The 27702-nt window shown below is 36.3% G+C and overlaps 1 protein-coding gene across 1 annotated transcript in view; it reads left to right on the top strand.

Annotated features, from left to right (window-relative positions):
• Positions 1–439: 439 nt before the first annotated feature.
• CYYR1 (cysteine and tyrosine rich 1) overlaps positions 440–27702 on the top strand; it is a gene marked incomplete at both ends in the record, with an annotated part of 105481 nt that continues 78218 nt past the window's right edge. The window contains 2 exons of the mRNA XM_079704705.1: positions 440–512; positions 5510–5612. Coding sequence (XP_079560831.1) covers positions 440–512; positions 5510–5612 — 176 coding nt within the window. The remainder of the gene's footprint in view (positions 513–5509; positions 5613–27702) is intronic.

The following is a 27702-nucleotide window of genomic DNA, read 5'->3' as shown; positions in this document are numbered from 1 at the left end:
CTTCAGGAGAGGACCAAGCTCCTCGAGTCACTCTATAGAAGGAAGAACTGGAGCGTGGGGAGGAGTCGGGGACACCCCCGCCCCCAGCCTCGCGTAGGTGCCACCCGCGGAGATGAAATGTGAGCCCGGGTGGCCGAGGACGCTGGATCGGCCGCTTAGCCCGCCGCCCGAGCGCCGCGGGTACAGACAAAGAGACCTCCGCCCCAGAGCAGCCCCGCGCGGCGGCCCGGGCTCCCCTCGAAAGCTCCCAGGGCGATGGCCAGGTCTCCGCGCCACCCGGCTCTCCAGAGCACTGCCCTCTCCATCTGACCGCCCTCCAGCTCCCCCATCCCCTCCCGGTGCCGGGCTCTCCCTTGGCTCCCATCCCTCTCTACAGACCGATCTGTCTGTCTCTCTGTCCATCTCTGTCCTGGCGCGCAACCTCCGGCCACCGGCTTGGATGGACGCGCGGAGGGTCCCCGGGTGTCCAGGGGTCTTGCTTCCGAAGTTGGTCCTGCTCTTTGTCTACGCAGGTCAGTGACCTAGGGCGGCGGGAGAGGGGAAGGGGGCTCGGGGCGGCGACGGGGTCACACTCCGTGCAAACACGGGTTGGCCGGGATGCACGGGACCATGGTGGGAGGTCAGAGACTGTGAGGTCCCCGCAGGCAGGAGCAGAAGCCCAAGCCCGCGCGCTGCAGCCCTGGGCTTGACCTCCACACGGTTGTGTTTTGTCCCTTTCCTTACACGTTTCCTTTTTTTTTTTTTTTTTTTTTTTCCTTTCTCTCTCTCCGCGAAGCAGCTACCCCCAACCCCACATTTAGGGGTTATTGTTTTTATTTTCTGGATAGCGTACATTTTTTCCAGTCGTATCCAGGGCTCGGGAATTTGGGGTGAGAGTGGAGACTGAGCTGTGCGAAGAAAGCATGTTTTTTGAAAAGCACCTGAAGCTAGGGAGGCATCGCTGAGGTTTCAAATAAACTAATCTGATGACTTTTCCATTTCAGTAAATGCTACACACTGGCCCCTCTGCCTCCACATTCCGAATATTCCGGATTTTCCCTTTCAGAAATAAAAAAGCCTTAGACCTCTGTTTTTCTTCTTTAGAAGATGACCCTCAAGTGTGGTGGACAGGGTTATTGGAAGCTTTGAGTTGAAATATAGGGTTTTGGAGAGGCATAAATTCACCCAGAATCTGATCTGTTTTCGCTGAATTTGTTAAGCGTTTGCTTATAGGTGAAGGGCTTCTCATTTCCCTCATCCTAATTATTCTTAGAGAGAATTGCTAATAATTGATGAAGCAAAGCAGTTTTCTTGTTTTGTGACTGATGAGGAGCCCAAAATGGCCTTTCATTGGTTATTCATGTATAAAGTTAATTACACATGCGGCTTAGTATCCGCTTCATATTTTAAAAAACAGGATAAAAGCAGAGCTCTTTGGAAAAGTTTTCATGTCTCTAACTTCCTATAACAAACACCACAGGCTTACCTATGACCTTGCAGTAGTAAGTTTATGTATAGCACTGTGACTTGCCTTTTGATACATAACAAAGATATTGCAACCAAAATGAAGATGTTCTTCAACATTCTTACCTGAACATCAGTAGAACTGAATTTCTCATTCAACCTTGCCAGAAATGAATCACAATAACTTCTATAGAAGTTTCCAATCTGTTTATTAAAATGTAAATTAGTGGCTGTCTAGAAGTTGTTTTAAAGATATTTTATTGTAGGGGAATAGCTGACCTTCAAATACAGAAATTTATAAAATAGGAAAAGTACTTTCTATTTAATGAGGAGAGTCCACATTATAATGTGTTTCCAGTGCTTATTTTTTTTACTTAAGTCATATAATGTTTTTAGAATTTGAGACTCTAATTGAATCAATTGAATTAATATTTGTTTTATATTAAAATCTCTTTATGAATTCATTTGAAACAATGATAATTCTTTCCACTTCCTCTGTTTACAGAAAGAAAACAAAAATAAGAAAATAGAATGCAGCAAATGAAACTTTAATTCCCTTGCTCATCTTCAGTCACACCACTGAACAACTTTTTCTTGTTCTTTTGTCCATTTTATTCTCTTTGGTGAGCCGAAAGCTTCTAATTTGCACTTTTCCTTCCCTTCTTCCTGTTCCCCCAGTGTTAAGTGCACAGCCCCCCAAGGATTCAGGAAACTCGCCCAGCTGGCCAGCAGCAAGTTTGATCAGTTTTAAAAGTTTTCATTCCACTCATTTCTTCTCTCCATCCACATCCTTCCCCAGTACACTACAAAGTTATTGCCAGCCAATACTAGGTTGAGTTATCATCTTTGATAAGAAATTATTAGCTAATGTGCTTTTGATATTAATTCCTGAACTCTATTTCAGAGGCCTTTTTATGCTTGCCATATTCACTCAACTAATATTCATGGAATGAGATGTGTTAAATGATACATAGGACAGAGGCCATGTTTTGAGTCTTGTCTGGGAGATCAGGTGTGCCCATTACTCTAAGGTATAAAAAGCTGTATTATAGGAGAGATACACCAAGTGCTCTAGGTGTTCGAAGGAGGGGACCTTATTGCTGGCTTAGGAGGATATGCTCCATGAAGATGATATCTATTTTGTTTAGCATAATATTCTCAGAGACTAGCAAAACTCCTGGCCCATAAGAGGAAGTCAGGAAATATTTGCTCAGAGAAATTAAATTGAGGAGGACTTTTTAGGACCTACAGCTTTGAATTAGAGGAAGCCTTGGACATAGGAGATGTAGTAGGATAGAGTGTGAACAAAGGCAAAAATCATGAGATTTGTATATGCAAAAACAGATAACACAGTTGGGTTGGAACTAAGAGACAAGGCTGGAAGTGAGGATTGGGGTGAGATGGGGTACACTGAAGAAATAGAATTAATCCAGATACCCTGTTAAATAAATTGCCAGCTTTAATGGGACAAAAACCTATGTAGATACACTGTCCGTAACCTGAATTATTTTCTCCAAGGAAAATGCATTAAATACAGGTTCTATTCCTTAAGGATATAAGAGCAAGGTTTCTATACCTGAAGCATCGTGTCTGACTGTGGAGTCACTTTTGGGAAGGGATTCAACGAAGTGTTTATATTAATATCCAACTCCCACTGCAGGCTACAAAGACAGGATTTGGCCAAGGTTTTAACCTTCCCAACCCTAGCCAGTGATTTCTGTCTCCTCCCTTTCCTTCCTTTCTGATCCTTAGCTATAGATTACAAGAGGCAATTCTGAGCAAGTGCTTGGAGCCAGATGCTTTCCTGTACTACACATTTTTTGAGATGGGAGTGGGGAAGCTTCTGCCAGATGCTGCCTTTAACTAAAGTCATTGAAGAAAATTGGAACTAGCTAATTTTCAAGGATGTTAACTTGAATATTAGTAATAATATTATTTATCTTCTGAGGGCCATTGGGAAGTTTCATTCTTTTACACGTGAGAAAATTCTTCTGTACTGTCGAAACTGTGATCTTTATAGGATTGTTCTCAAATAAACCAGAGAAAGCAACTAACATATCAAAATAAGTTTGAGGTGGTTGACCCCCCAGTTTGGAAATGTTGTTGTGATTGTGAATGTATTTGCCATACTATTAAACCTTCCCTTTTCGGTTGTTTAATTCTGGGAAGTAGACAAGAGTGCTGGAAAATGCCATAAAAATAATGAACAATGTGTGACAGGATCTAGATGTTTGCTGCAGGTATAATCCAGCTTCTTGGCTACAAGATTTGGGGCTTGGTTTCCTGTAACATTGGCTCAAAATATTTTGATAACACCATGTCCTTACAATAACAGTAATTGAATCTTCGATAATCATGGAGAGCTTAATAAGATGTCACTGTCTTGGGCATTATTCAAAAGGCACCCCATGAAGCTATTTAAAAATCACTTGTCCTGTTCTGACAGAATAAGGCAGGGTGTCAGCTCTCCCACTATCTGAACGGCTTTTAAGAACATAAAGCAAAACATCCCAGCTAAGCGTTTGAGATAACTGACTAGTCTAAATATTTGACTTAATTAAACAGTACTAAAAATAAAAGCTATAGAAATTCCCTGGGAAAATGATAAAATAAACTGCAAAAAGCAGACACTGTCAATAAATCATTAGATCGTGTTTTCTGTCTTCAAAATTTTGGATTTAAGTAGAGTTACTGAATCTTACAAAGGTAGTTATTTTTCCCTTTCCTGTCTTCTTACCACATCCCGGAAGAAAACATTAAGGTTTGTTCATTTATGAAGTAGAATAAAATTGAGGAAAAGACAACATGAACTTTTGACTTGTTCCACAGAGGCCATACATTATTGATAAAAGTCAAAGAACTTTGCTGGGTTTTGATCGCATCAATTTATAAAGAATCATCTTGTCAGGGAGGTGATTTAAAAGCAAAATCTGTATTTTCCTCTCTAAACAAATCAATTACATGGACATGTAGGCATATATATAACATTTGCACTTTTATGTTATGACTTTGACAGAAAAGCAAAAGTCTTATATAATTTAGATAGTAGTTATTGCCTTCAGAGATTGAGTTGGAAATGACCTATTTTGTGATTCTTGAACATGTAACTTAAATTATCAGACTGTACTTAATGTTTTCCTACATGTACCTGAAACTCACATATCCATTGTAATTTATACCACTGATTATAACTAAATGATAAACTTAACTTGTTAAACATAAATCATTTAGGAAGAATAAAGAATTTTTCAAAGGTAGGGTAATTTTTATTTAACATTTTGGTATAATTTTCCTTGCCAAAAACATGGGAAAAAGACAGTAATTTGGTTTTTCAGCTCTGGTATGTCCTTTTTAATCAGAAAATATATTTCCCTCTTCACATAGTGCTGTTTCATAGCTTACTGATTCTTAAATCTGGCATCAAATAAACTCGTAATTATTCACCAGTGAATTATCTATAGGAACTTTTCCCCACAGCTAACTAACTCATTATCTTCCAATCCAAATGGATTGACAGGATATGCAGACTCATCTGTGGTACCTTATGTATAGAAACTGTAATTATGAAGGTAAAAAATGGTAGAGAAAGGAAAGCATATAATGCATTGTGGTGAAATATATACATTACTTAAATATTATCTCCGGTTGATATTATTCATGTCAACAACACTTTCCACTAAATGTAGTTGAGAGTAGCACCCTAAAGTCAAAAGACTTTATCATTTAAAAATTATTGCAAGAACCCTGTTGACCAAGTTAATGTCTGAGTAGTTGGATCACTCATTCCTCCCTTCAATGTCTCATTCAACCAACTCTGACTACCAACTATGGTGCTCGATGGACGAGGTTCAAAGACTGGCCTTTGCCTTTTCCAGATTTATGTCTAATAAGGAAGGAAGATTAGTTTAGGTGCTTACAAATGTTTTAGAATTGTGAGCACGTAAAATGAAAGTTTGAATGTGTTAAAGAGTGGTCGTTGACCGATTGAGATGTGAAATAGAGTGATTTTTCGTGAAGCTGGGATTTTCAGAAATGTAACTTCACGGATATGGTTTTTATTTTGTAGAGGATTGCCTTGCTCAGTGTGGCAAAGACTGCAAATCTTACTGCTGTGATGGAACCACGCCCTACTGTTGCTCCTACTATGCCTATATTGGGAATATTCTCTCGTGAGTATTAATCGAATTTGGCCATATTGATACTTTTTTCCTTGCCCAGTTATGTTTTCAAAAAGTACTAAGTTATAGTTATGAGTAGGAAATTCTAAGATTGGTTGTTGACATAAAATCTTTACTGGAGACACTCAACACTCATCACTATCTAGTGTATTGTATTATTTAAATAAATGTGCAAATTAATACACAAAATAAATTGCTTTTGTTAGAAGGGAGTTTAAAGAATATTTTTTATTGTCTAATTTGTTTTATGATAATAATAATGTAATAGTAATAATAATGTTTTAACTAGACCATATTCATATACTGATCATTTTTTAACATTGTAAACTATATTTTTTGTCTGCTTTGTTGAAGGATTAATAAGTTAGAATTTGTCATTTAATGATAGCCAGTTTATTTTGTCACGCATATATTTGTCTGACTCAGCCAGTAGATATCAGGGAAAAGAGACATTATGAATAAAAACAGTTGAGATATGAAACGTCAGTTTTCTACATGATGCATCTAAAGCAACTTTGGAAACAAGGTTAGAGCCCAAGAAATCTAGCCTCAACAGGGTAAAGTGATAACCAACTACAAAAATTAATGAAACATACATGCAGAGAAGGTGTTAAGTATTTCTCTCTAACAAATTAAGGATTTATTTTAGAGATGCTTCTAGGCAAAGGGAAATGGACGAGCAGAAGTTGTCTTCAGGGTTGTATGTCTGAGGACTGTGCAACTCTCTGTTCCTCTACACACACCTTCAAGTTGAGAAGTAGAAGGTAGAGAATAGGAACATAAGAATTTCACCCATGGGTGACCATCACCCATGGCTTTCAGGAGTCTGCATTTTGTATTTTTCAAGTGACTGTCAGGATGATTTGAAGGCTGTTCCATTGTGACTTAACTTGTGTTTTATGAAGGCTTATGTGGAGCCAGGAAAGAATAGGCAATAAGTGATGTGTGCCTGGCTATTTTAAGCATATATCCATTGAGATGGCGTATAAGTCATCCTCGGTTTCCTGAGAATAGAAAACCTGGCATCGCATAGACTTTCTAGAATCAAAATGGGGCTGATCTTAGAGATCATGTCTCCATGAATAAGGCCACAAAGGATCATACTTCAGGATATTCTTGAAGACTCTCATGGAGATGGAAGAAATGTCAGGCTGTAATGAAGATTGATGAACAGAATTTAAGCATTCTTTGAAATGCAAATAAACCCTAAAATGTTTTAATTTTTTCTCATAGAAGATTTGGTGGAAAAACATTAAGTCCCTTTACATTTAGAAAACAGTCAGAATCAGCTTAGAATATAAATAGATAATGATGTTTCTCATTTGTATATCACTTCATACTTTTTAAGTAAATTAAAATACTTCATTACTAAATTCAAATTTGATTTGTCCAATGATCTCCACATGCCAGAGGCTGTTGTTCCAGGTAGATGTGTGAGATGGTCCCAAAGGTGGTATAGATTTGAGGAACCTGGGGTCAGAATAACTCTGATTCTTTGGTCCTGTGACTCCTGGCCCATTTCTCTGCCTACTAACTACATCACAATGTGTGTGTTGTGCCCTTTTTCTCACCTCATAGATACCTCCACCCTGATAAATATATATAGAAGACATAATTACTTACTAATCAAAATAGTTAATTTTTTTAGCTTACAGTTGTGCTTTACATGTTTTATATTTGCAATCAGATCTATTTTTTATGGTACCTATTCTTAGAACTAATTTTATCACTTGGTTAAAGTAAGGAATTCATTGAGCTTTATCTTTATCTAGGTTATTAGGGCCACGTACTTGCTATGTTTGAAAAAAAGAATTGTGTTTTTTGGAGGGCGGAAATAAACACAGATGGCATTATATTTCAGGCAGCTAAACTGAATTTTATGTTCAAAATAGAAACCACTAAGTAAATCCCTTGCTAAACAATTCTTAGAGAAAAAAAAAAAGAGCTTTAAAGTGTTTTCCCTACTGGATAAAGGAGAATACATTTTCAGGATTTCCAGTTATTGTTTAAGATTTGAAAAGAGTTAACTCCACCCAAAGCGTTTCTCTTTTTTGAGTTAGGGTGGGTGTGTGGGGTAGAGAAAGAGAAAATAATTCCAAGAATGCTTACAAAAGTTCTTTCATACACATGTTTTCAAATATTGCTATTTTGGAACTCATACGCTATGCTTCTTCTCTTCCAAGTATCCAGGCACATTCTTAGTAAAGTCATTTTAATCATCTTAACAGAGAATTTAATCTTCGTGGTCATCAGTAAGGTAATAGGGAAGAAAGCAATAAACACAGTGGAATGTTTTGTATCCTAAATGAATAATTTTATAAATCTGGCTTCGGGTCTTGTTTATTTTCAAATAGAAAATGTCTTGGCTTAGACTAAAATGAGCTAAAAGAGAGTACAAAACACGATTTGGGTCATTCTCGACTGTGTGTAAATTGGTAAGGTAAGGCACACTTAATCCTTCTTGCTGAGGCCTCTCTAAAATAATCAGAGTAGAGGTATTTAGCCCTTAATTCCGTTTACTTCAACTGCTCTTTCTAAACTTTTGCAAATTAACCGTTAAGATTTGTTTTCAAACATATCACAAGAGCTATCTTTCAATTTACCTTTTATATAGTTGAAAAGTATTATTTTACTCAGGTCTCTCCCTTTTACCCCCTTTTTTATCAGTTAGGAATTTTAAGATTTATTTGTATCTTGTGAAAACAATTTAAAAATTAAACTTTAAAAATTACATATATACTTTTTAAATTGAGATGTAATTGACGTGTAACATTATATTGGTTTCAGATGTACAACATAATGATTTGATATTTGTATATATTGCAAAATGAGCAATAGAATAAGTCTATTTGACATAAATCTATTTAAAATGGCATGCGTACTTTTGCTCATTATGGTCACAGATATTGACTTCCATATAGAAAAGTAAAGTATTATTTTCCAGAATTTAAGAATAATTTTTGCAAATGTCAGCATATACTATGCAATCAGTTATTTACAAATTCATATTGAGGCCTGTTACCATGGCAGCATAGGATCCAAAGATAAATAAATGATGTTCTCTGACCTTTACAATCTCACAATCTTATAAGAGAAGAAAATGTAGACAAATAATTCTTCATAGAATTAATCTATGAAGTGTTATTGAAGGGCCGAGAAGAGAGAAAGCAGCTAAATGTGTGTGTGTGTTTAGAAAGAGATGTTTAGAGCAAGTCTCATAAATATGAAATTTGAACAGAGTTTTAAAGAAAGAGTAGATATTTACATAAGTGGACAGTGAAGAAAGGGAAGAGCATTCCGGACAGAGACAGTTTCCCCTACAAAAGCAAAGATTTAAGAAAGAAAATGGTCAGTTTGGGAAAACCCATGTTGTTCAGTGTTGCTAGAAAAGGAAGGTTAAACTTTGAATATAACATGCAAATAAATAGGTAAGGCAAAATATACATCCTTATTTTACAGACTTTTATTGGTAGACTACATCGTTTTATTGATCATGTCTAACAAAACTAAAATAAAATAGTTCAGTATTTTTCTGGAAATAAGAGCTCATTTTATGTAAAACGGATGCACTCTTAGATACCACTAAGACAAGAGACAAAGGTGAGAAGGCACCAAATGAAGATTATATTTACTTATTCCATAGAGAAAATATTTAGAGTGAACACTTTAAGATGTTACACTATTTAATACCATTTATGACAGAATATGTGACTTTGGAATTTTTTCTCCATTTTTGATCAGGAGTGTTAACTACCTGACAATTAGAAACCTCACTGTGTTTGAAAATGAGAATTGGGCCAATTTACAAAGTAAACAATTTCTCATCAAACTGATTCTCAAACATTTCATCCAGCCACTTTTCTCCATGGAAAATAAACATTCTGTGATGAATATGGAAATGGGTATTTCAGTTTTGCCGCTGATGAAATTTGACTGACATTTCCTAGAGATAGGATCCAACATAAAGATAAGGTTTATGGAGTATTCTTTAGAACTAGTAGAATTCAAGGGCTCAGAGGGTGCAATTCAGTGGCTAATTACTATTAGTAATGGGACAGACTAAAAGCAGGACTTTACTGAAAACGAAGAAAGACTGTTATGTGAATAGGAAAATAATTGTACAATATTGAACATGAACCATATAATGACTGGGTTGGACATGGTGAGCCAGATGATAAGATATAAAATTTAATCTCTTCATTCAGAAATAGATTTTTGCTTTTCCATGTTGCTTTCGTAGAATGCAGATATGTCTAGGGATCCTTCAGTGTGCCATCTGGCCAACACCAAATTCCCAAGGGGAAAAATCAAAAGAAAGAACTAATAATGGAGATGCTCGTGGGATTAAGTTTCTTTTCTTCTCAATGAAATGTAAAAGATGTATTGTCCGAAGTTTTGCCAAGACAGCTAATAAATATCACAACTGTGATGTTAGAACCATGTTATTCATGAAAGTAAAACTGAGTTAAAAGATAAAGGTTTCATATTTCCAAATGGCATTTGAGGCCCCATACTCACTAAGTAGCTGAGCAATCTGAATAAAATAAGTGAGGCTGTTCAAATAAGGACAGAAATGTAATACAGTTTGAAAGGCCTTTGGCATTGGTAAGTACATTTAAATTAAATGAATTAAAATGTTCTTAGGACTTAGATATGATAAAACGCCTCTGAAAGGTACATTCTGAGCAAATCAAAGTTTGTGGGAGTCTTGTTTTTGTTTTAATAATGACAGAATGATAAATAACTAATATAATGTTAAAATTGAATATGTACTTGATTTTAATGTTAATGAGGTGACTTTTGGAAAGCACCTGGGGATGGGGGCTGGTTGCCAGGGAAACCAACCATGTGACTATGGGGTTGGAACTTTCAACCCCAACCCCTGGACCTCTAGGGATGGAAGAGGGGCTGGAGATTGATTTCAGTATCAATGGCCAATGATTTAATCAATCATGCCTTTGTAATGAAACCTCCATGAAAATGCAGAAGGACAGGGTTTGGAAAGCTACCAGATTGGTGAATACATGGAGATTTGTGGAGAATGGCTCACTCAGAGAAAATTTTTTTTTAGTTTAAGTAATTGAATAAAAAAAAAATTAATGTAGTAACAGATAATGTTTGCTATAAGAAGAAAGTCATTGTTTCTCAGAAGACATGCATTTTATGTATTACATAAATACATTTTATGTATTATTAAGAGCAAATATAAATGTGAAGATATCTAAACTTTTTTGAATCAACTCTATTCAATTATAATTGCCTTTGTAAATTAAGCTTCATTGTTAAAAATATAATTTGTTTTTAGGAAGGGCTAGATAAGTTTCTAGAACATGTTCCCAGCAATTTATTTCTATAATATGGACAGAGATATTCTATGTTCTACAGCTGGTAATGGAGGACATAACTATGAATCAAACACAGTTCCTGCTCTTGAATTGCTTATAAGCTACTGGGAAACATGAACTTAGGAAACAGACAGTTTAGTAGGCTGTGGAAAGGACTAAATGTAATGGAATCAGAGAGAAGGAGTTTTTAGTCCAACTTTAGGGTGCCAGGAAGACTTCTTGAAGGAGAGCAATTCTAAGAAGATCCTTGAAAGAAACGTCAATTGATGAAATCCATCACTCACTTGAGTTAAAAAAAACACTTAGCAAACTATGAATAGAGAGGAAAATTTCTTAACTGAATAAAGATCTCAAAAGAAAAAACAAAACCTACCTCAAGAACCATACTCAATGCTACACTGTTATGATCATTCCTTTTTAAGGCAACTATAAGACAAGCTAGCATCTAGCACCATTCTATTCAGCATCTTACTGGCTTGGTCAGTGTAACCAACAAGAAAAATTAAAAAGAGATGATTCCAATTGGAAAGGAAAGAGCTAAATTGTTATTATTTACCAATGATATGATTGCCTATACTCCTCAGACTATAAAAACAAATAAGAGAATTCTTCAACATTGCAGGATGTAAGATCAGTGTACAAAAATTAGTGCATCCCTATACAACAACAACACTCAGAAAACATAATATATATGTGTGTACACAAATCTCACAACACCAGAAACTAAGTACCTAGTAAGAAATCCAATAATATGTGCATGGCACTTATGGAGTAATATAAATACATAAAAGTTTCAAGAGATTAAAGGAAGACTTAAAGAAATTAAGAGATATACCGAAATGGGGATGGGAATATTGTAAGGTTGTCAATATTGGGATATGTCAATTCTTCCTGAACTATATGTAAAATCAATACAATTCTAATAAAAACCCACAGGACCATTTTTTATTGAGTTTGACAGACTGAGCCTAAAATGTATATGAGCAAGAAAAGGGTATAGACAAAAGAAAACAGTTATGAAAAACAACAAAGTGAAAAGACATGCCTAGGAGACATCAAGATTTATTATAAAGTTATGGAAAATAAATAGTGTGATACTGGTTCACAGATAGACTGATAGAATATAAAGCTTAGAAATGGACTCATATGATAATGGAGATGATTTCTGATTACAAACCAGTAGACATGGGTGGATTATTTAATAAATGGTGCCAAGACAATTAACTATCCATACAGATAAATGTTAAACTAGATCACTCCATCACACCACACCCCAAAATCTATCCTAATGGACTAATTACATAAAGGCAAGAAGCAAATATTTACAACATTTTAAAAAAGAGTAGAATGGCATCATAGTATCAGAATAGGAAAGATTTCTAAAATAAAAGCTAGAAAGCACAATCTGTAAAATAAGAGGTATACTAAATCACTGAACTCTACACGTTAAAACAATGAATTTTACGGTATGTGAATTATATCTCAATCTTCAATTTTTAAAAAAAATATATAAGGCAACAATTCCATAGGCGAAGTGTCAGGCCAATTCCCCACTTGGAGAAGATACTTGAAATTCATATGATTCACAAAAGATTAGTATCCATAATGCCTCAATAGGAAAATGGGCACTGTGTGTGCTCAAAAGAAGTAGTAGAGCAGAAAACCAGAAGGGCAATAAACACACGGAAGATGCTCCCCCTGGCTAGCTAAAGCAGGGAAATGCAGTTTAAAACAGTACAAGACTGTTCAGAGCTGTCAGGCTGGCAATACTCGGTAAGTCTGATAGCACCAAGCACTGTGGGCCAGCGTGAAAGGGAACTCACACTGCTGGTGGGAAAACACAAATCGTTATCAACACTTGGGGAGCAATCTGACCACATGCAGAAAAGATGAAGATGGGCATCCTTTAGGACTTGGCAATTTACCCCTTCTACATATATTCCCTGGAAAATCCTCAAATATGCACAAGGAGACATCGTAATGTTGGTTGATATTATTTAAAATAGCATAACATTGGAAGCAACCTAAATTTCTATCAGAGGAGAATGGATAAGTAAATTAGAGTATATCCATACAGTAGAACAGGATAAAGCAATTAAATCCACACATGTTAGTGTATCGTTAGAGTAAATCTCAAACCTGTAATGCTGTGTGAAAAAGAGCTAACAGAAAAAGAATGTGTCAAACATGATACTATTTGTGTAAAGCTAAACACATAAAATAATTCTGTATATTATAGAAACATGCACATGTGGTAAATGTGTGGTAACTTTGTTGGGGAGGGAAAGGTACAGATGAATTTCAGTATTTCCCAGAACTGAGGGGTTTCCTGGGGTGCAGGACTTTCAGTGCTACAGTTTGGGACAGTCCTGGGACAAGTTTGTCACCTTAGGCAGAGGAGTAGGAAGGAGACCTTCAACTCTAATATTTTATTATTTAAAAAATACAAATCTGAAACATATAAATTATTAACATGCAATAAGTATGGTTAGTGGGTATGTAGGTGTTTTATATTAGTATCTGTAATTTTTATATTTTGGAAAATCCTTATAATTAAAAGAAAGAAAGCAATGGAAATGTTTGATGAAGACAGTAAGAGATCACGTGGATACCTAAGATTTTAAGACCAATTTCATTGTGTGGGTTTTCCAACACCACAAGCAATTAACTCAGTTCTGACACTATGTACCTGGAGAGAACATCAGATCCACAGGTTATGGGTCCAGTCCTATAAAACTGTTCCCACCTCCCCCAACTTTAGCCACCAGTTGCAAGTCCATAGTGTCACCTGAGCTTTTGAACTATAAATTAGAGGTTTCAATGACCCTAGGATTCAATAAATTTGCTAGAACACTCACAGAACTCAAAGAAACATTTTACTTACTAGAATAAAACATTATAACTCAGAGAGCCAGATGGAAGAGCTGCATAGGGCAAAGTATGGGGAAAGGTTTGAAGCTTCCACGCTCTCTCCAGTCATGTCCCTCTCCCTAATTCCCACATGTTCACCAACCCAGGAAGCTCTCCGAACCCTGTCCTTTTGGGGTTTTATGGAGGTTTCATTACATAGACATGATTGATTAAATTACTGACTGTTAATGATTTAACTCAATCTCCAGCCCCTCTCCCCTCCCTGGAGGTCTGGAGGTTGGAATGAAAGTCCCAACCCTCTAATCACAAGGTTGGTTTCCCTGGCAACCAGCCCCCATCCTCAGGTGCTTTCCAAAACTCACCTCATTAACATAAACTCAGATGTGGTTGAAAGGGGTTTGTTATGAACATTAAGACACCTTTATTACTCTTATCACTTAGGAAATTCCAGGGGTTTTAGGATCTCTGTGCCAGAAATGGGACAAGGATCAAATATTTATGTGTTAACATAAATATCACAGCACCTTGTTCACATGTGGATTCTGATTTGGTTAGGTCTGGTGTGGAACCTGAAACCTGAAATTTTGCATTTTTAACAAACTCCCAGGGGGTTCTGATGCCGCCTATCCTTCAAGCACGCTTGTAGAGAGGGCTGGTGCTCTTTGACAATGTCCTGCACTGCAGGGCAAAGTGATCAAAGAAACTAAGAATTGGGGCTAAACAAGAGGAAAAAGTACAAATCAAGTCTGAAGTTCTGAATGATTGCGTAGATAGTGTGTTCTGGGAACTAATGAGGAATATTCAAGAAGGTTCAGAGAGGGGAATAAATTCCATTTTTAATATGTTGAGTGGTGGGGAGTAGGGGTAATAGGCTTTATAGCCTATAAGACATATTCAGTGAACCTTTAGTGGGTGGAATGCACCAACTGAACCTCTTTGGAGAGCCTGGAGCATCACATCTAGATTTGGGAGTAAAAAGCCTAGAAGTGCTGCTTGAAAAAGGTGTGGGGGAAGTGAATGGGCTGTTCCGAAGAGAAGCATAAGAAAGAGAACAGCAAGCCCACCATGGAGACCGTGAAAATTCGAGAATACACTGTATTTCTCCCCTTTCTAGATCTAATCAGCCTCCTGAAAAGTGTTCTACATCTATTTCAGCTTCCCTAAAAGTGTTCTCCAGCCCTTCAACATTCCTTCACTGTTAAAATTGATCTTTCCTTCACTAATCAGCCTGAATATACCTTCCATGGTGGGGGGAACAGTGAATACCTTAATTCTCTTCTACGTGCTTTTTGTATTTTAATTTATGTAAAAGATAGGATTTGTGGTATTTTGGTTCATCTGAATTGAATATGTTGCCATAACAAAGCAGTTTATGTGAGGATCCATCTTTATTTATTCATTCATGAGATTGTGTCCAAAACAAATCAACTCACAGCTGGTCATATATTCCAGGTTTTAGGGGCTACCTTCATTTGATAGAAGTCAGAGTTGGATATTATAAGGGAAAGAGTGTTTAGCGGTGGCAGAAATTATCAGAGTGAAGGGAACTATCATTTATTAAATGCAATCTCTGTCCCAGATGCTTAAAATATATTAGTTTATTAATCTTCAGAATAAACCCCATTCCCTGGGTATTATTATTCTTCTCTGTACAGATGAGGAAGTTGAGACTCAGAGTTAAGTAATTTGTCTAATTTCACACAGCTACTGTGTAATAAGCTGGCATTTAAAACTATGTGTGCTTGACCTTTTTCTGCTACTCCCCACTGGCTCCTGAAGAACCGATGGTTTCAAGATGGGAAGAATGAAAACTATTTATTGCTATAAGAACTTATGAAGATCTAAACATCATATTTTGGGGGGAGGTTTTTCTTAACTTCAATCTGGATTAAATTCCCTCCTATATGTTGCCATATTAGTATCCTTTCCCTGCCCTGCTATTATTTATCACTTTATTCAAGTTCCTAAATGATCTGTCTGTCCTTACAAGAGGACAAGAAGCAGGTCTGCCAACTTACCATGGAAGGTACGGGGCCTGACCAACTGAATGATCCAGAGTGGATCATTTAAACACAAGTAATCCTCCATTTAAGCAAGAAAAAGCTGACATTTTGTGACTTCTAAATCAATATGTATCATCTGGGTAAATATTTGCTTAGAAATATCAACTCATAATTCAAATATGTTATTGATTTCAGAGAATTTCTTTCATGGGGTAAAAATCAGGTATCATTACAAAATAAAAGGAGTGATTTCTAGGGAGTCAGCTATCACTTTTGAGTCACACTGTTTAAAATAAATTATAATCAGATGATAGGAATTAGAACTCAAAAGGCAATTTGATTATAATGATTTAACTTCTTGTCATATTTCATTGTAGAGCACATATTTGAATGTGCTCTATCAATGCTCAGTGCTTCAGTGGAAAATGTTGAAAAATGGCTCCACTACAGAAGATCCAGAACCCAAAGGTAGAAGGTGTGTTGCACTGAAGTTTGCCTCAGGCATATACTAGGAAGCCTAGCTTTGGTCCTACCTACCTCCCATACAGGCTTTTGCACAATTCGCATATTTGAATATGTTCTATCAATAAGACAGTATGATCTGCCAGCCTGTGACTCATCAGGCAACAGGCTCCTGTACAGCTCTATTCAGTTGCATAATTTTTAGAGATAAAATATTTTATCTATAAAATTGAGGAGGCAAGAATTATGCACACACAGTGATTTTTATTCCATTATATTGGAAGAATTCTGATGGACAGCTGTGGCCAGAGCACACTCTCTTCCAGCTGTCTCCCAATTGCCAAATGTTAGGATGAACACACCCATCACTAATGCAAATTTCAGAGGGAGATGTTAACCACATAAAGTATAATAAGATTCCATCAGAATGTTCCATGGGTGAAAGCCTTGGCTGTTTAACCCACAGTAGCTCAGAGATAAATAGAATTTGTAGTTTAGATATGCACTCTTAAGGAAAGAGAAAGAAGAAAGAAAATCTTACAGGTAACAAAAAGAATGTTTTTTATGCCTTTGGCCAAATCTGACAAAAATAAAGAAAAATATGACAAATTACTTCAAACATACTCTGTATGAATTCACACTGTCAAAAAAGGTAAACAGAATGATATCTCTCCGTGCTTTATTTTGCAAAAAATGAGTGCTAGCTGTGGTTGCAAATAACCAACTGTACAGGGAGACCTTCAAGATGGCAGAGGAGTAAGACGTGGAGTTCACTTCCTCCCCATAAATACATCAGAAATATATCTACATGTGTAACAACTCCTACAGAACACCTACTGAACACTGGAAGAAGACCTCAGACTTCCCACAAGGCAAGAAAGTCCCCACGTGCCTGGCCATGTGGCTGAAAGGATCTTGGTGCTCCGGCCGGGTGTTAAGCCTGTGCCTCTGAGTTGGGAGAGCAGAGTTCAGGACATTGGTCCACCACAGACATCCCAGCTACATATAATATCAAATGACGAAAGGTCTCCCAGAGATCTCAATCTTAATGCTAAGACCCAGCTCCACTCAACAACCAGCAAGCTACAGTGCTGGACACCTTATGCCAAACAACTGGTAAGACAGGAACACAACCCCACCCATTAGCAGAGAGGCTGCCTAAAATCATAATAAGGTCACAGACACCACAAAACACACCACCAGACGTGGTCCAGCCCACCAGAAAAACAAGATCCAGGCTCATCCACCAGAAAACAGGCAACAGTCCCCTCCACGGGGAAGCCTACACAACCCACTGAACCAACCTTAGCCACTTGGGGCAGACACCAAAAACAAGGGGAAATATGAACCTGCAGCCTGTGAAAAGGAGACCCCAAACACAGTAAGTTAAGCAACATGAGAAGACAGAGAAACACAGAGTAGATGAAGGAGCAAGGTAAAAACCCACCAGACCAAACAAATGAAGAGGAAATAGGCAGTCTACCTGAAAAAGAGTTCAGAATAATGATAGTAAAGATGATCCAAAATCTTGGAAATAGAACAGAGAAAATACAAGAAACGTTTAAAAAGGATCTAGAAGAACTAAACAGCAAACAAACAATGATGAACAACACAATAAATGAAATTAAAAATTCTCTAGAAGGAATCAATAGCAGAATAACTGAGGCAGAAGAATGGATAAGTGGCTTGGAAGATAAAATAGTGGAAATAACTACTGCAGAGCAGAATAAAGAAAAAAGAGTGAAAAGAATTGAGGACAGTCTCAGAGACCTCTGGGACAACATTATATGCATCTACATTCAAATTATAGGTGTCCCAGAAGGAGAAGAGAAAAAAAAAAGGGACTGAGAAAATATTTGAAGAGATTATAGTTGAAAACTTCCCTAATATGGGACAGGAAATAGTCAATCAAGGCCAGGAAGTGCAGAGTCCCACACAGGATAAATCCAAGAGGAAACACTACAAGACACATATTAATCACACTATAAAAATTAAATATAAAGAAAAAATATTAAAAGCAGCAAGGGAAAAGCAATAATTAACATACAAGGGAATCCCCATAAGGTTAACAGCTGATCCTTCAGAAGAAACTGCAAACCAGAAGGGAGTGGCAAGACATATTTAAACTGATGAAAGGGAAAAACCTACAACCAAGATTACTCTACTGAACAAGGATCTCACTCAGATTCGACAGAGAAATTAAAACCTTTACAGACAAGCAAAAGCTAAGAGGATTCAGCACCACCAAACCAGGTTACAGCAAATGCTAAAGGAACTTCTCTAGGCAGGAAACACAAGAGTAGGAAAATATTTACAGTAACAAACCCCAAACAATTAAGAAAATGGTAATAGGAACATACATATCGATAACTACCTTAAATGTAAATGGATTAAATGCTCCAAACAAAAGACATCGACTAGCTGAATGGATACAAAAATAAGACCTGTATATATCCTGTCTACAAGAGACCCACTTTCAGACCCAGGGACACATACAGACTGAAAGTGAGGGGATAGAAGAAGGTACTCCATGCATATGGAAATCAAAAGAAAGCTGGAGCAGCAATTCTAATATCAGACAAAATAGATTTAAAATAAAGACCATTATCAGAGACAAAGAAGGACACAACATAATGAACAAGGGATCAATCCAAGAAGAAGATATAAAAATTGTAAATATTTATGTACCCAACAAAGGAGCACCACAATAAATAAGGGAAATGCTAACGGCCATAAAAGAGGAAATCGACAGTAACACAATCATAGTAGAGGTCTTTAACACCATACTTTCACCAATGAACAGATCAACCAAACTGAAAATCAAACAGGAAACACAAGCATTAAATGACACGTTAAACAAGATGGACTTAATTGATATTTATAGGACATTCCAGCCAAAAGAAACAGAATACACTTTCTTCTCAAGTGCTCATGGAACATTCTCCAGGATAGATCATATCTTTGATCACAAATCAAGCAAGCCTTGGTAAATTTAAGAAATTTGAAATTGTATCAAGTATCTTTTCCAGCCACAATGCTATGAGACTAGATATCAATTAGAGGAAAAAATCTGTAAAAAATACAAATACATGGAGGCTAAACAATACACTACTAAATAACCAAGAGATCCCTGAAGAAATCAAAGAGGAAATAAAAAAATACGTAGAAACAAATGACAATGAAAACACGATGACCCAAAACCTATGGGTTGCAGCAAAAGCAGATCTAAGAGGGAAGTTTATAGCAATACAATCTTACCTCAGGAAACAAGAAACATCTCAAATAAACAACCTAACCTTACACCTAAAGCAATTAGAGAAAGAAGAATAAAAAAACCCTAAATTTATCAGAAGAAAAGAAAACATAAAGATCAGATAAAAAATAAATAAAAAAGAAATGAAGGAAATGATAGCAAAGATCAATAAAACTAAAAGCTGGTTCTTTAAGAAGATAAACAAAATTGATAAACCATTAGCCAGACTAATCAAGAAAAAAAGTGGGAAGACTCAAATCAATAGAATTAGAAATGAAAAAGGAGAAGTAACAACTGACACTGCAGAAATACAAAGGATCATGAGAGATTACAACAAGCAACTATATGCCATTAAAATGGACATCCTGGAAGAAATGGACAAATGCTTAGCAAAGCACAACCTTATGAGACTTAACCAGGAAGAAATAGCAAATATAAAGAGACCAATCACAAGCACTGGAATTGAGACTGTGATTAAAAATCTTCCAAAAAAACAAAAGCCAAGGACCAGATGGCTTCACAGGCAAATTCTATCAAACATTTAGAGAAGAGCTAACACTTAACCTTCTCAAATTCTTTCAAAATATAGCAGAGGGCGTAACACTCCCCAACTCATCCTACAAGGCCAGAATCACCCTGAAACCAAAACCAGACAAAGATGTCACAAAGAAAGAAAATTACAGGCCAATATCACTGCTGAACATAGATGAAAATATCCTCAACAAAATACTAGCAAACAGTATCCAACAGCACATTAAAAAGATCATACACCATGATCAAGTGGGGTTTATCCCAGGAATGCAAGGATTCTTCAATATATGCAAATCAATCAATATGATAAACCATATTAACAAATTGTAGGAGAAAAACCATATGATCATCGCAATAGATGCAGAAAAAGCTTTCTACAAAATTCAACACCCGTTTACTATAAAAAGCCTCCAGAAAGTAGGCATAGAGGGCACTTTCCTCAACATAATAAAGGCCATATATGACAAACCCACAGCCAACGTTGTTCTCAACAGTGAAAAACTGAAACCATTTCCACTAAGATCAGGAACAAGACAAGGTTGCCCCCTCTCACGACTATTATTCAACATAGTTTTGGAAGTTTTAGCCATAGCAATCAGAGAAGAAAAAGAAATAAAAGGAATCCAAATCAGAAAAGAAAAAGTAAAACTGTCACTGTTTGCAGATGACATGATACTATACATAGAGAATCCTAAAGACGTAACCAGAACACTACTAGAGCTAATCAATGAATTTGCTAAAGTAGCAGGGAACATAATTAATGAACAGAGATCTCTTTCATTCCTATACACTAATGATGAAAAATCTGAAAGAGAAATTAAGGAAACCCTCCCATTTCCAATTGCAACAAAAAGAATAAAATACCTAGGAATAAACCTACCTAAGGAGACAAAAGACCTGTATGCCAAAAACTATAAGAAACTGATGAAAGAAATTAAAGATGATACAAACAGAGGGATAAATATTCCTTGTTCGTGGATTGGAAGAATCAACATTTTGAAAATAACTCCACTACCCAAAGCAGTCTACAGATTCCATGCAGTCCCTATCAAACTACCACTGGCATTTTTCACAGAACTAGCACAAAAAATTTCACAATTTGTGTAGAAACACAAAAGACCCCAAATAGTCAAAGCAATCTTGAGAAAGAAAAACAGAGCTGGAGGAATCAGTCTCTCTGACTTCAGACTATACTCCAAAGCTACAGTCATCAAGACAGTATGGTACTGGCACAAAAACAGACCTATAGATCAATGGAACAGGACAGAAGTCCCAAAGATAATCCCATGCACATATGGCAACCTTAGTTTTGATAAAGGATGTAAGAATATACAATGGAGAAAAGACTGCTTCTTCAATAAATGCTGCTGGGCAAACTGGACAGCTATATGTAAAAGAATGAAATTAGAACACTTCTTAACACCATACACAAAAAAAAACTCAAAATGGATCAAAGACCTAAATGTAAAGCCAGACACTATAAAACTCTTAGAGGAAAACATAGGCAGAACACTCTATGACATAAATCACAGCAAGATCCTTTTTGAGCCACCTCCTAGAGAAATGGAAATAAAAACAAAAATAAACAGATGGGACCTAATGAAACTTAAAAGCTTTTGCACACCAAAGGAAATCATAAATAAGACAAAAAGACAACCCTCAAAATGAGAGAAAATATTTGCAAACGAATCAATGGACAAAGGATTAATCTCCAAAAAATATAAACAGCTCATGCAGCTCAATATTAAGGAAACAAACAATCCAATCCAGAAATGGGCAGAAGACCTAAATAGACATTTCTCCAAAGAAGATATACAGATTGCTAACAAACACATGAAAGGATGCTCAACATCCTTAACTATCAGAGAAATGCAAATCAAAGTACAATGAGGTGTCACCTCACACCCATCAGAATGGCCATCATCCTAAAATCTACAAACAAGAAATGCTGGAGAAAGTGTGGAGAAAATGGACCCTCTTGCTCTGTTGGTGGGAATGTAAATTGATACAGCCACTATGGAGAACAGTATGGAGGTTCCTCAAAAAACTAAAAACAGAACTACCATACGGCCCAGCAATCCCACTACTGGGCATATACCCTGAGAAAACCATAATTCAAAAAGAGTCATGTACCAAAATGTTCATTGCAGCTCTATTTACAATAGCCAGACATGGAAGCAATCTAAATGTCCATCGACAGATGAATGGATAAAGAAGACGTGGCACATATATACAATGGAATATTACTCAGCCATATAAAGAAACAAAATTGAGTTATTTGTAGTGAGGTGGATGGACCTAGAGACTGTCATATAGAATGAAGTAAGTCAGAAAGAGAAAAATAAATACTGTATGCTAACACATATATATGGAATCTAAAAAAAAAAAAAAAAGGTTCTGAAGAACCTAGGGGCAGGGCAGGAAAAATGCATAGACATAGAATGGACTTGAGGACATGGGGAGGGGTTAGGGTAAGCTGGGACAAAGTGAGAGGCATGGACGTATATATACTACCAAGTGTAAAATAGATAGCTAGTGGGAAGCAGCCACATAGCATAGGGAGATCAGCTTGATGCCTTGTGACCACCTAAAGCAGTGGAATAGGGAGAGTGGAAGGGAGACACAAGAGGGAGGAGATATGGGGATACATGTATATGTATAACTGATTCACTTTGTTGTAAAGCAGAAACTGACACACCATTATAGAGCAATTATACTCTAATAAAGGGGTTAAAAAAACATATCTACCACAAATAATGAAAAAAAAACAAGTGTACAATGTTAATACAACATTTTTCCTCTATAAACACCAGGAATAATACAAGGTCAACTTCCAAAGAATTACATATAGGCAAATATTTGAATTTATATTTATCAAATAAATGGGGAAAACTCTTCTTTATGGTTTCAGTCTCAAGTTATTCCTATCCTCACATTAAGAAAATAGAACTTCTTGCCCTTTGTCAGGTGAAATTAAACAGGAAACGACTCTCTGTGCTTCTATTCTTAATTAATAGTTGTTTTAGCAATAGGGGGTGTAGAAGAACAACCAAATTCACCAAATTGGTCTTGAGTTCCTCTTCTTTTATGCTGTGTAAGCTTTATTCTTCTAATATCATTGAGCCTCTTCATTAATTTGCTAAGAGGGTATAACAGTAACAACTTGCCTATCTCCCAGAATTAGACTGAAGGGTATATTAGCACATAAAAGTACTTAGAAGAGCTTTGAAATATGTTCCTGACATTGGGTTTTGAAAACGTATGGAGTCTGGGAAAAGAGGAAACAAATGGTGAGCAAAGTGACTTCTCCAAGGTCATTCAGAAAACCTATGACTGAGCTGCAGAGTGCCCATTCATGTGCGAGGCTCTTTTTCTGGTTCTCTGGGCCAAAACATGGGCATCTCTCCTCAGGAGAGCTTTCTCAGCCTTGAGTGAAATAAACAGCCTTCTTAATCAAATGTGATTGCAGCCTGATAACTGCAAAGGCAGCTAATTAAGTACTGTTTCCTGCTGCTCAGCCGTAGCTATAAGCATAATACAGCCAAAAAAGTCATGTGCCTTAAGTAGCAAATCTGCCATGTTGCCCTAGGCTGACCTGTGAATTAGAGAAGCTGACTCAAAAACAGGGTAAACAAGTCTAAATAAAAATATATAAATCAGGTTTATGAAAAAATCATACATGTAATCCCAAAATCAGAGGACAATGATTTTGCTTTACAAAAGGATTCATTGTAGCGTTCCAATTAAGTTCCTTTTCATAATTTATTTCATTCACAACTTCAGAAATATGTAGTGTGCATATGACTGGTTCATCTCTATTGATGACATGTCAATAATTAATGCAGAAAAAGTATCTTAAGTGCTAGCCATTTCAGTTGAGTAATCCCAGTACACTATAGATTTGAGCATGCCTTTGCATATAAAAGTTTAGAATTGCCCTGATTAGACTTTTTTTTAATTGTTAATCAGCAGTTCTCTCAATATGTCAGTGTTTATGACTTACAAGAATGAAAAGTGTGATGAGTTTGCCTCTGATGATATCATACCTAACCAACCTTAGCAACAACCGCCAGACAAAGTGTTTTCAGTGCCAGCAAATAAATACCAGATGGCATGCTGAATACAAAGTCATTGATCATAGCAAGGATCAGCTGAGGTCTGTCAGTTCTAAAATGAGTTTCCTTTTACTCAGCTTGTTGGCTTTAAACAGCCAACTATACATGCTATGTGTTTCACTTAGTGTTTGCTGTAAACTTGTTTTTGTCTCATTACCTTTCTTTGGGATGATTGGCTTCACTTCTGCATAAGACAGACAGAGCACACTCTACTCTCTGCTCCCCACTGAATGCAGCTATAGAATTTGGATGGAATTCATGGAACAGCTATTTCAGGTAGATGAAGAGCAATTTTATGCAGATTAAGGAAAAAGACCAAAATTCAAAGTACTACCCAGCTAGCTATGAGTTTACCAGTTTTTTCCCCTCTGTTTACTCTACTCTGGACCAAACACAGCCCAAAATACATAAGTAGGCTTCAGGACATGGGCAGAGAGAGATACAGGAAAATCTCTCTAGTTATGGCTAAATAAGCAAGAACTCTTCATGCTCAAAGACAGTGGGGGAATCACCCCCAATAGTTTTCTTTGTTCTCTTGTGTGGCTCCTAAGTGACCTTTTGGTTGCCACAGTAGTGGCAGTGACACTGGCAGCAACAGGAGCTGACAGGAGCCTAGAACTCTGAGAATAGCGAAACTTCCTTTCTGATCAGAATGATGTAATACTAGGAGAATGAGGTGAATCCCCATTGCTTTTTTTTTGTCTTTGTCCTCCAACTATTCAACCCTGGAAATAAGCCCATTTGAGCAGAGTAAATAAAGCCCCTGTTTCTGACCAGAGAACCACAAAGGGTGGCCCCAGGGAACCAGATCATCAAGATAGAAGAACTTAAGAAAGTGACCCCTAAAGTTGCTTGTGAACTCCTGGGCTCATCTCAAGTTGAACATGCATGGATCTGACCCTAAACAGTACACCATAGAACTTAAGAATTGAATACAGCATATACAACCACCCAAGTCCTAGATTGGCATTTGAGTGGTGTATGCATGAAATAGATCCAAACATGACTACAGAAGCTTTGAAAATGGAACCTGCATTGAAACCACAACCCACAGAAGTCTGATTGGAATTTGTGGTCAAAAATGAACCTGGCTTGTTGCCAGCTAAAACTAAAATATCAAAATTCCCCATAGACTTAAACAAATCCCAAGGTCTCATAACATAATATTCAAAAAGTTCAAAATATAGTCCAAAAATTAGCCAGCATACAGTGAAACAAGGAAATCTCTACTTAAAAAGGAAAACACAATCAGGCAACAAAGATGTCAGATTTATCTGATAGAGACTCAGAAGCAGCTCTTATGAAAATGACCCAGAAAGTAAGGGTGAGCACTATTAGTGAAATTAATAGTGAAAAGACTGAATTAGAAAAAAAGAAATAGAAAATATCCAATCTGAACACCATTTTTCTAACAGCAATTGTTCATTTCATATTTCTGTATCATTCTCTCGATATTTAATGTACCTCTTTCAATATTTCAAACCTTTTCATTATTATTAGATTGTTATAGTGAACTGTGATCAATGATCTTTGATGTTACTACTATGACTTACTGAAGGCTCAGATGATGGTTAGCATTTTTAGCAATAAAATATTTTTTAATTAAGGTACGTATATTTTAGACATAATGCTATTGCACACTTAATAGACTACTGTATGGTGTGAATGTAACTTTTATATGCACTTTGAAACTGAAAAATCCATGTGACTTGTTTCATTGTGATATTCACATTATTGCAGTAGTCTGGAACCGAACCAGTCTCTCTGAGGTATGCCTATAGTCAAAAGAAGGCAGGTAAAGGGAATGAATCAAAAGAATGAAAAACAAACAAAAAAAATAAGCAGAAATCACTAATAAAATGATAAATCTAAATCCAAACAGATCAATAATTACACTAATGGTCAAAACAATGACAAATGAAGGACGGAGAATGGATTTTTTTTAACTGACAGAAATGTATCCTATCTACATGAAACTCACTTCAACTATAACGATATAAGTAGGTCAAAACTATGGGAGGAGGGGAAAATGGAGTTGGTCAAAGGGTACAAAGTGTCAGTTATGTAAGATGAATAAATTCTGGGGAACTAATGTATAATAATGTGACTACAGTTAACAATACTATATGTGTAATTGACATTTGCTAAGAGGGTAGAACCTACTTTTTCTCAAGACAGGCCCAGGCACACACACACAAGAAAAAGGTAACTGCGAGGTGGTCAATATGTTAATTACCTTGATTGCAGTGGTCTGTTTCACTATATATGTATATAAAGTCATCAAGTTGAACACCTTAAAGGTAAACAATTTTTAATTGTCAATTATACCTTAATAAAGTGGGGGGGGGGAGCGGAGATGAGCTATCAAGCCAAGAAAAGAAAAATAAATAAATAAAAGGTTGAAAAAAGATTTACCATGCAAACTTTAACCAAAAGTAAGAGTGGTTATATAAATATAAGACAAAGTAAGGTCCAGAACAGAGACACCAGAGATTAAAAGTGATATTGCTTAATGAGAAAAGGGTCAATCAACCAAAAAGGCATAACAGTCAAAAGGAGAGGTTCAAAATTTTGATATTTGGTTTTTATAAGCAGCAAATAAAGAAACTAATTTTGTTTTTTGAAACTAACCTTCCAAGAGAAAAATAACAATATGTGTATGTTGACTTACATGTAGGATTAAATGAAATTATTTACATTTTCCTTTTCTTTTTCTTCATTTTTAATTATGTCATGTCAGTGAATTGCATATAATAGCATGGAAGGTTAGATTTACTCTATTCTAATTCTAAACCAACCTAGAACTTAACAATCCCTAGTGTTTTTATGTGTAAACACCTTAACTAGGAAATGAGATCTTTAAGGAAATGGCCCACACATAATGCACCAAAAAGCCATTGGAGTGATGGTAGAAATATTAATTTAACTTACAGCATGGAGAGTATGCCCTGTAGATGACATAGAATAAAGATCAAGACATGAGCAGCAGAAACTTGTGTTGATAATTAAATTTTGTGATGAAAATGACTAAAATGATTAATTTCAACTTAGGTTTATTTAGAGAAATATATTGCTTCATGAAATGTGGGAGAGAATTTGGGAAAAGAAAAGAATGTAATATTAAACCCAAGACTCTCTAACCATTGGCAGGATTTCCCAACTATGTTCATACATTTTAAAAAATTCATTAAGCTTTTTAAAAGAATGATCCTGGATTTTTTCTTCTAATCTAAGTATTTATGAGAAGAGAGAGCTTACTCAGAACTGCAAGACCCCAAAATAATTCCTTTCTGGGTGCAGGAAGGAAGTAGTTCATAAGGGAAAAGAGCTTATCCTCAAACAATTTATCCAAAACCAGTAAAATCTGTTCTACTTTTTAGATTATGCTATTAGGAAGACTAACTTCCCAGGTGTTTCAATTAATCGAAGATCTGCAAAATCTTGTAGTTTTTTTTTTCCCTGTACTGCATTATTTGTTTCAAATAACACTTTCAAGCCTAT

Source organism: Hyperoodon ampullatus, assembly GCF_949752795.1.
Source record: "Hyperoodon ampullatus genome assembly, chromosome: 5".
In the NCBI taxonomy this organism is placed as follows: domain Eukaryota; kingdom Metazoa; phylum Chordata; class Mammalia; order Artiodactyla; family Ziphiidae; genus Hyperoodon; species Hyperoodon ampullatus.
The sequence above is the reverse complement of the archived record's forward strand: the minus strand, read 5'-3'. Positions and strand labels throughout refer to the sequence as shown.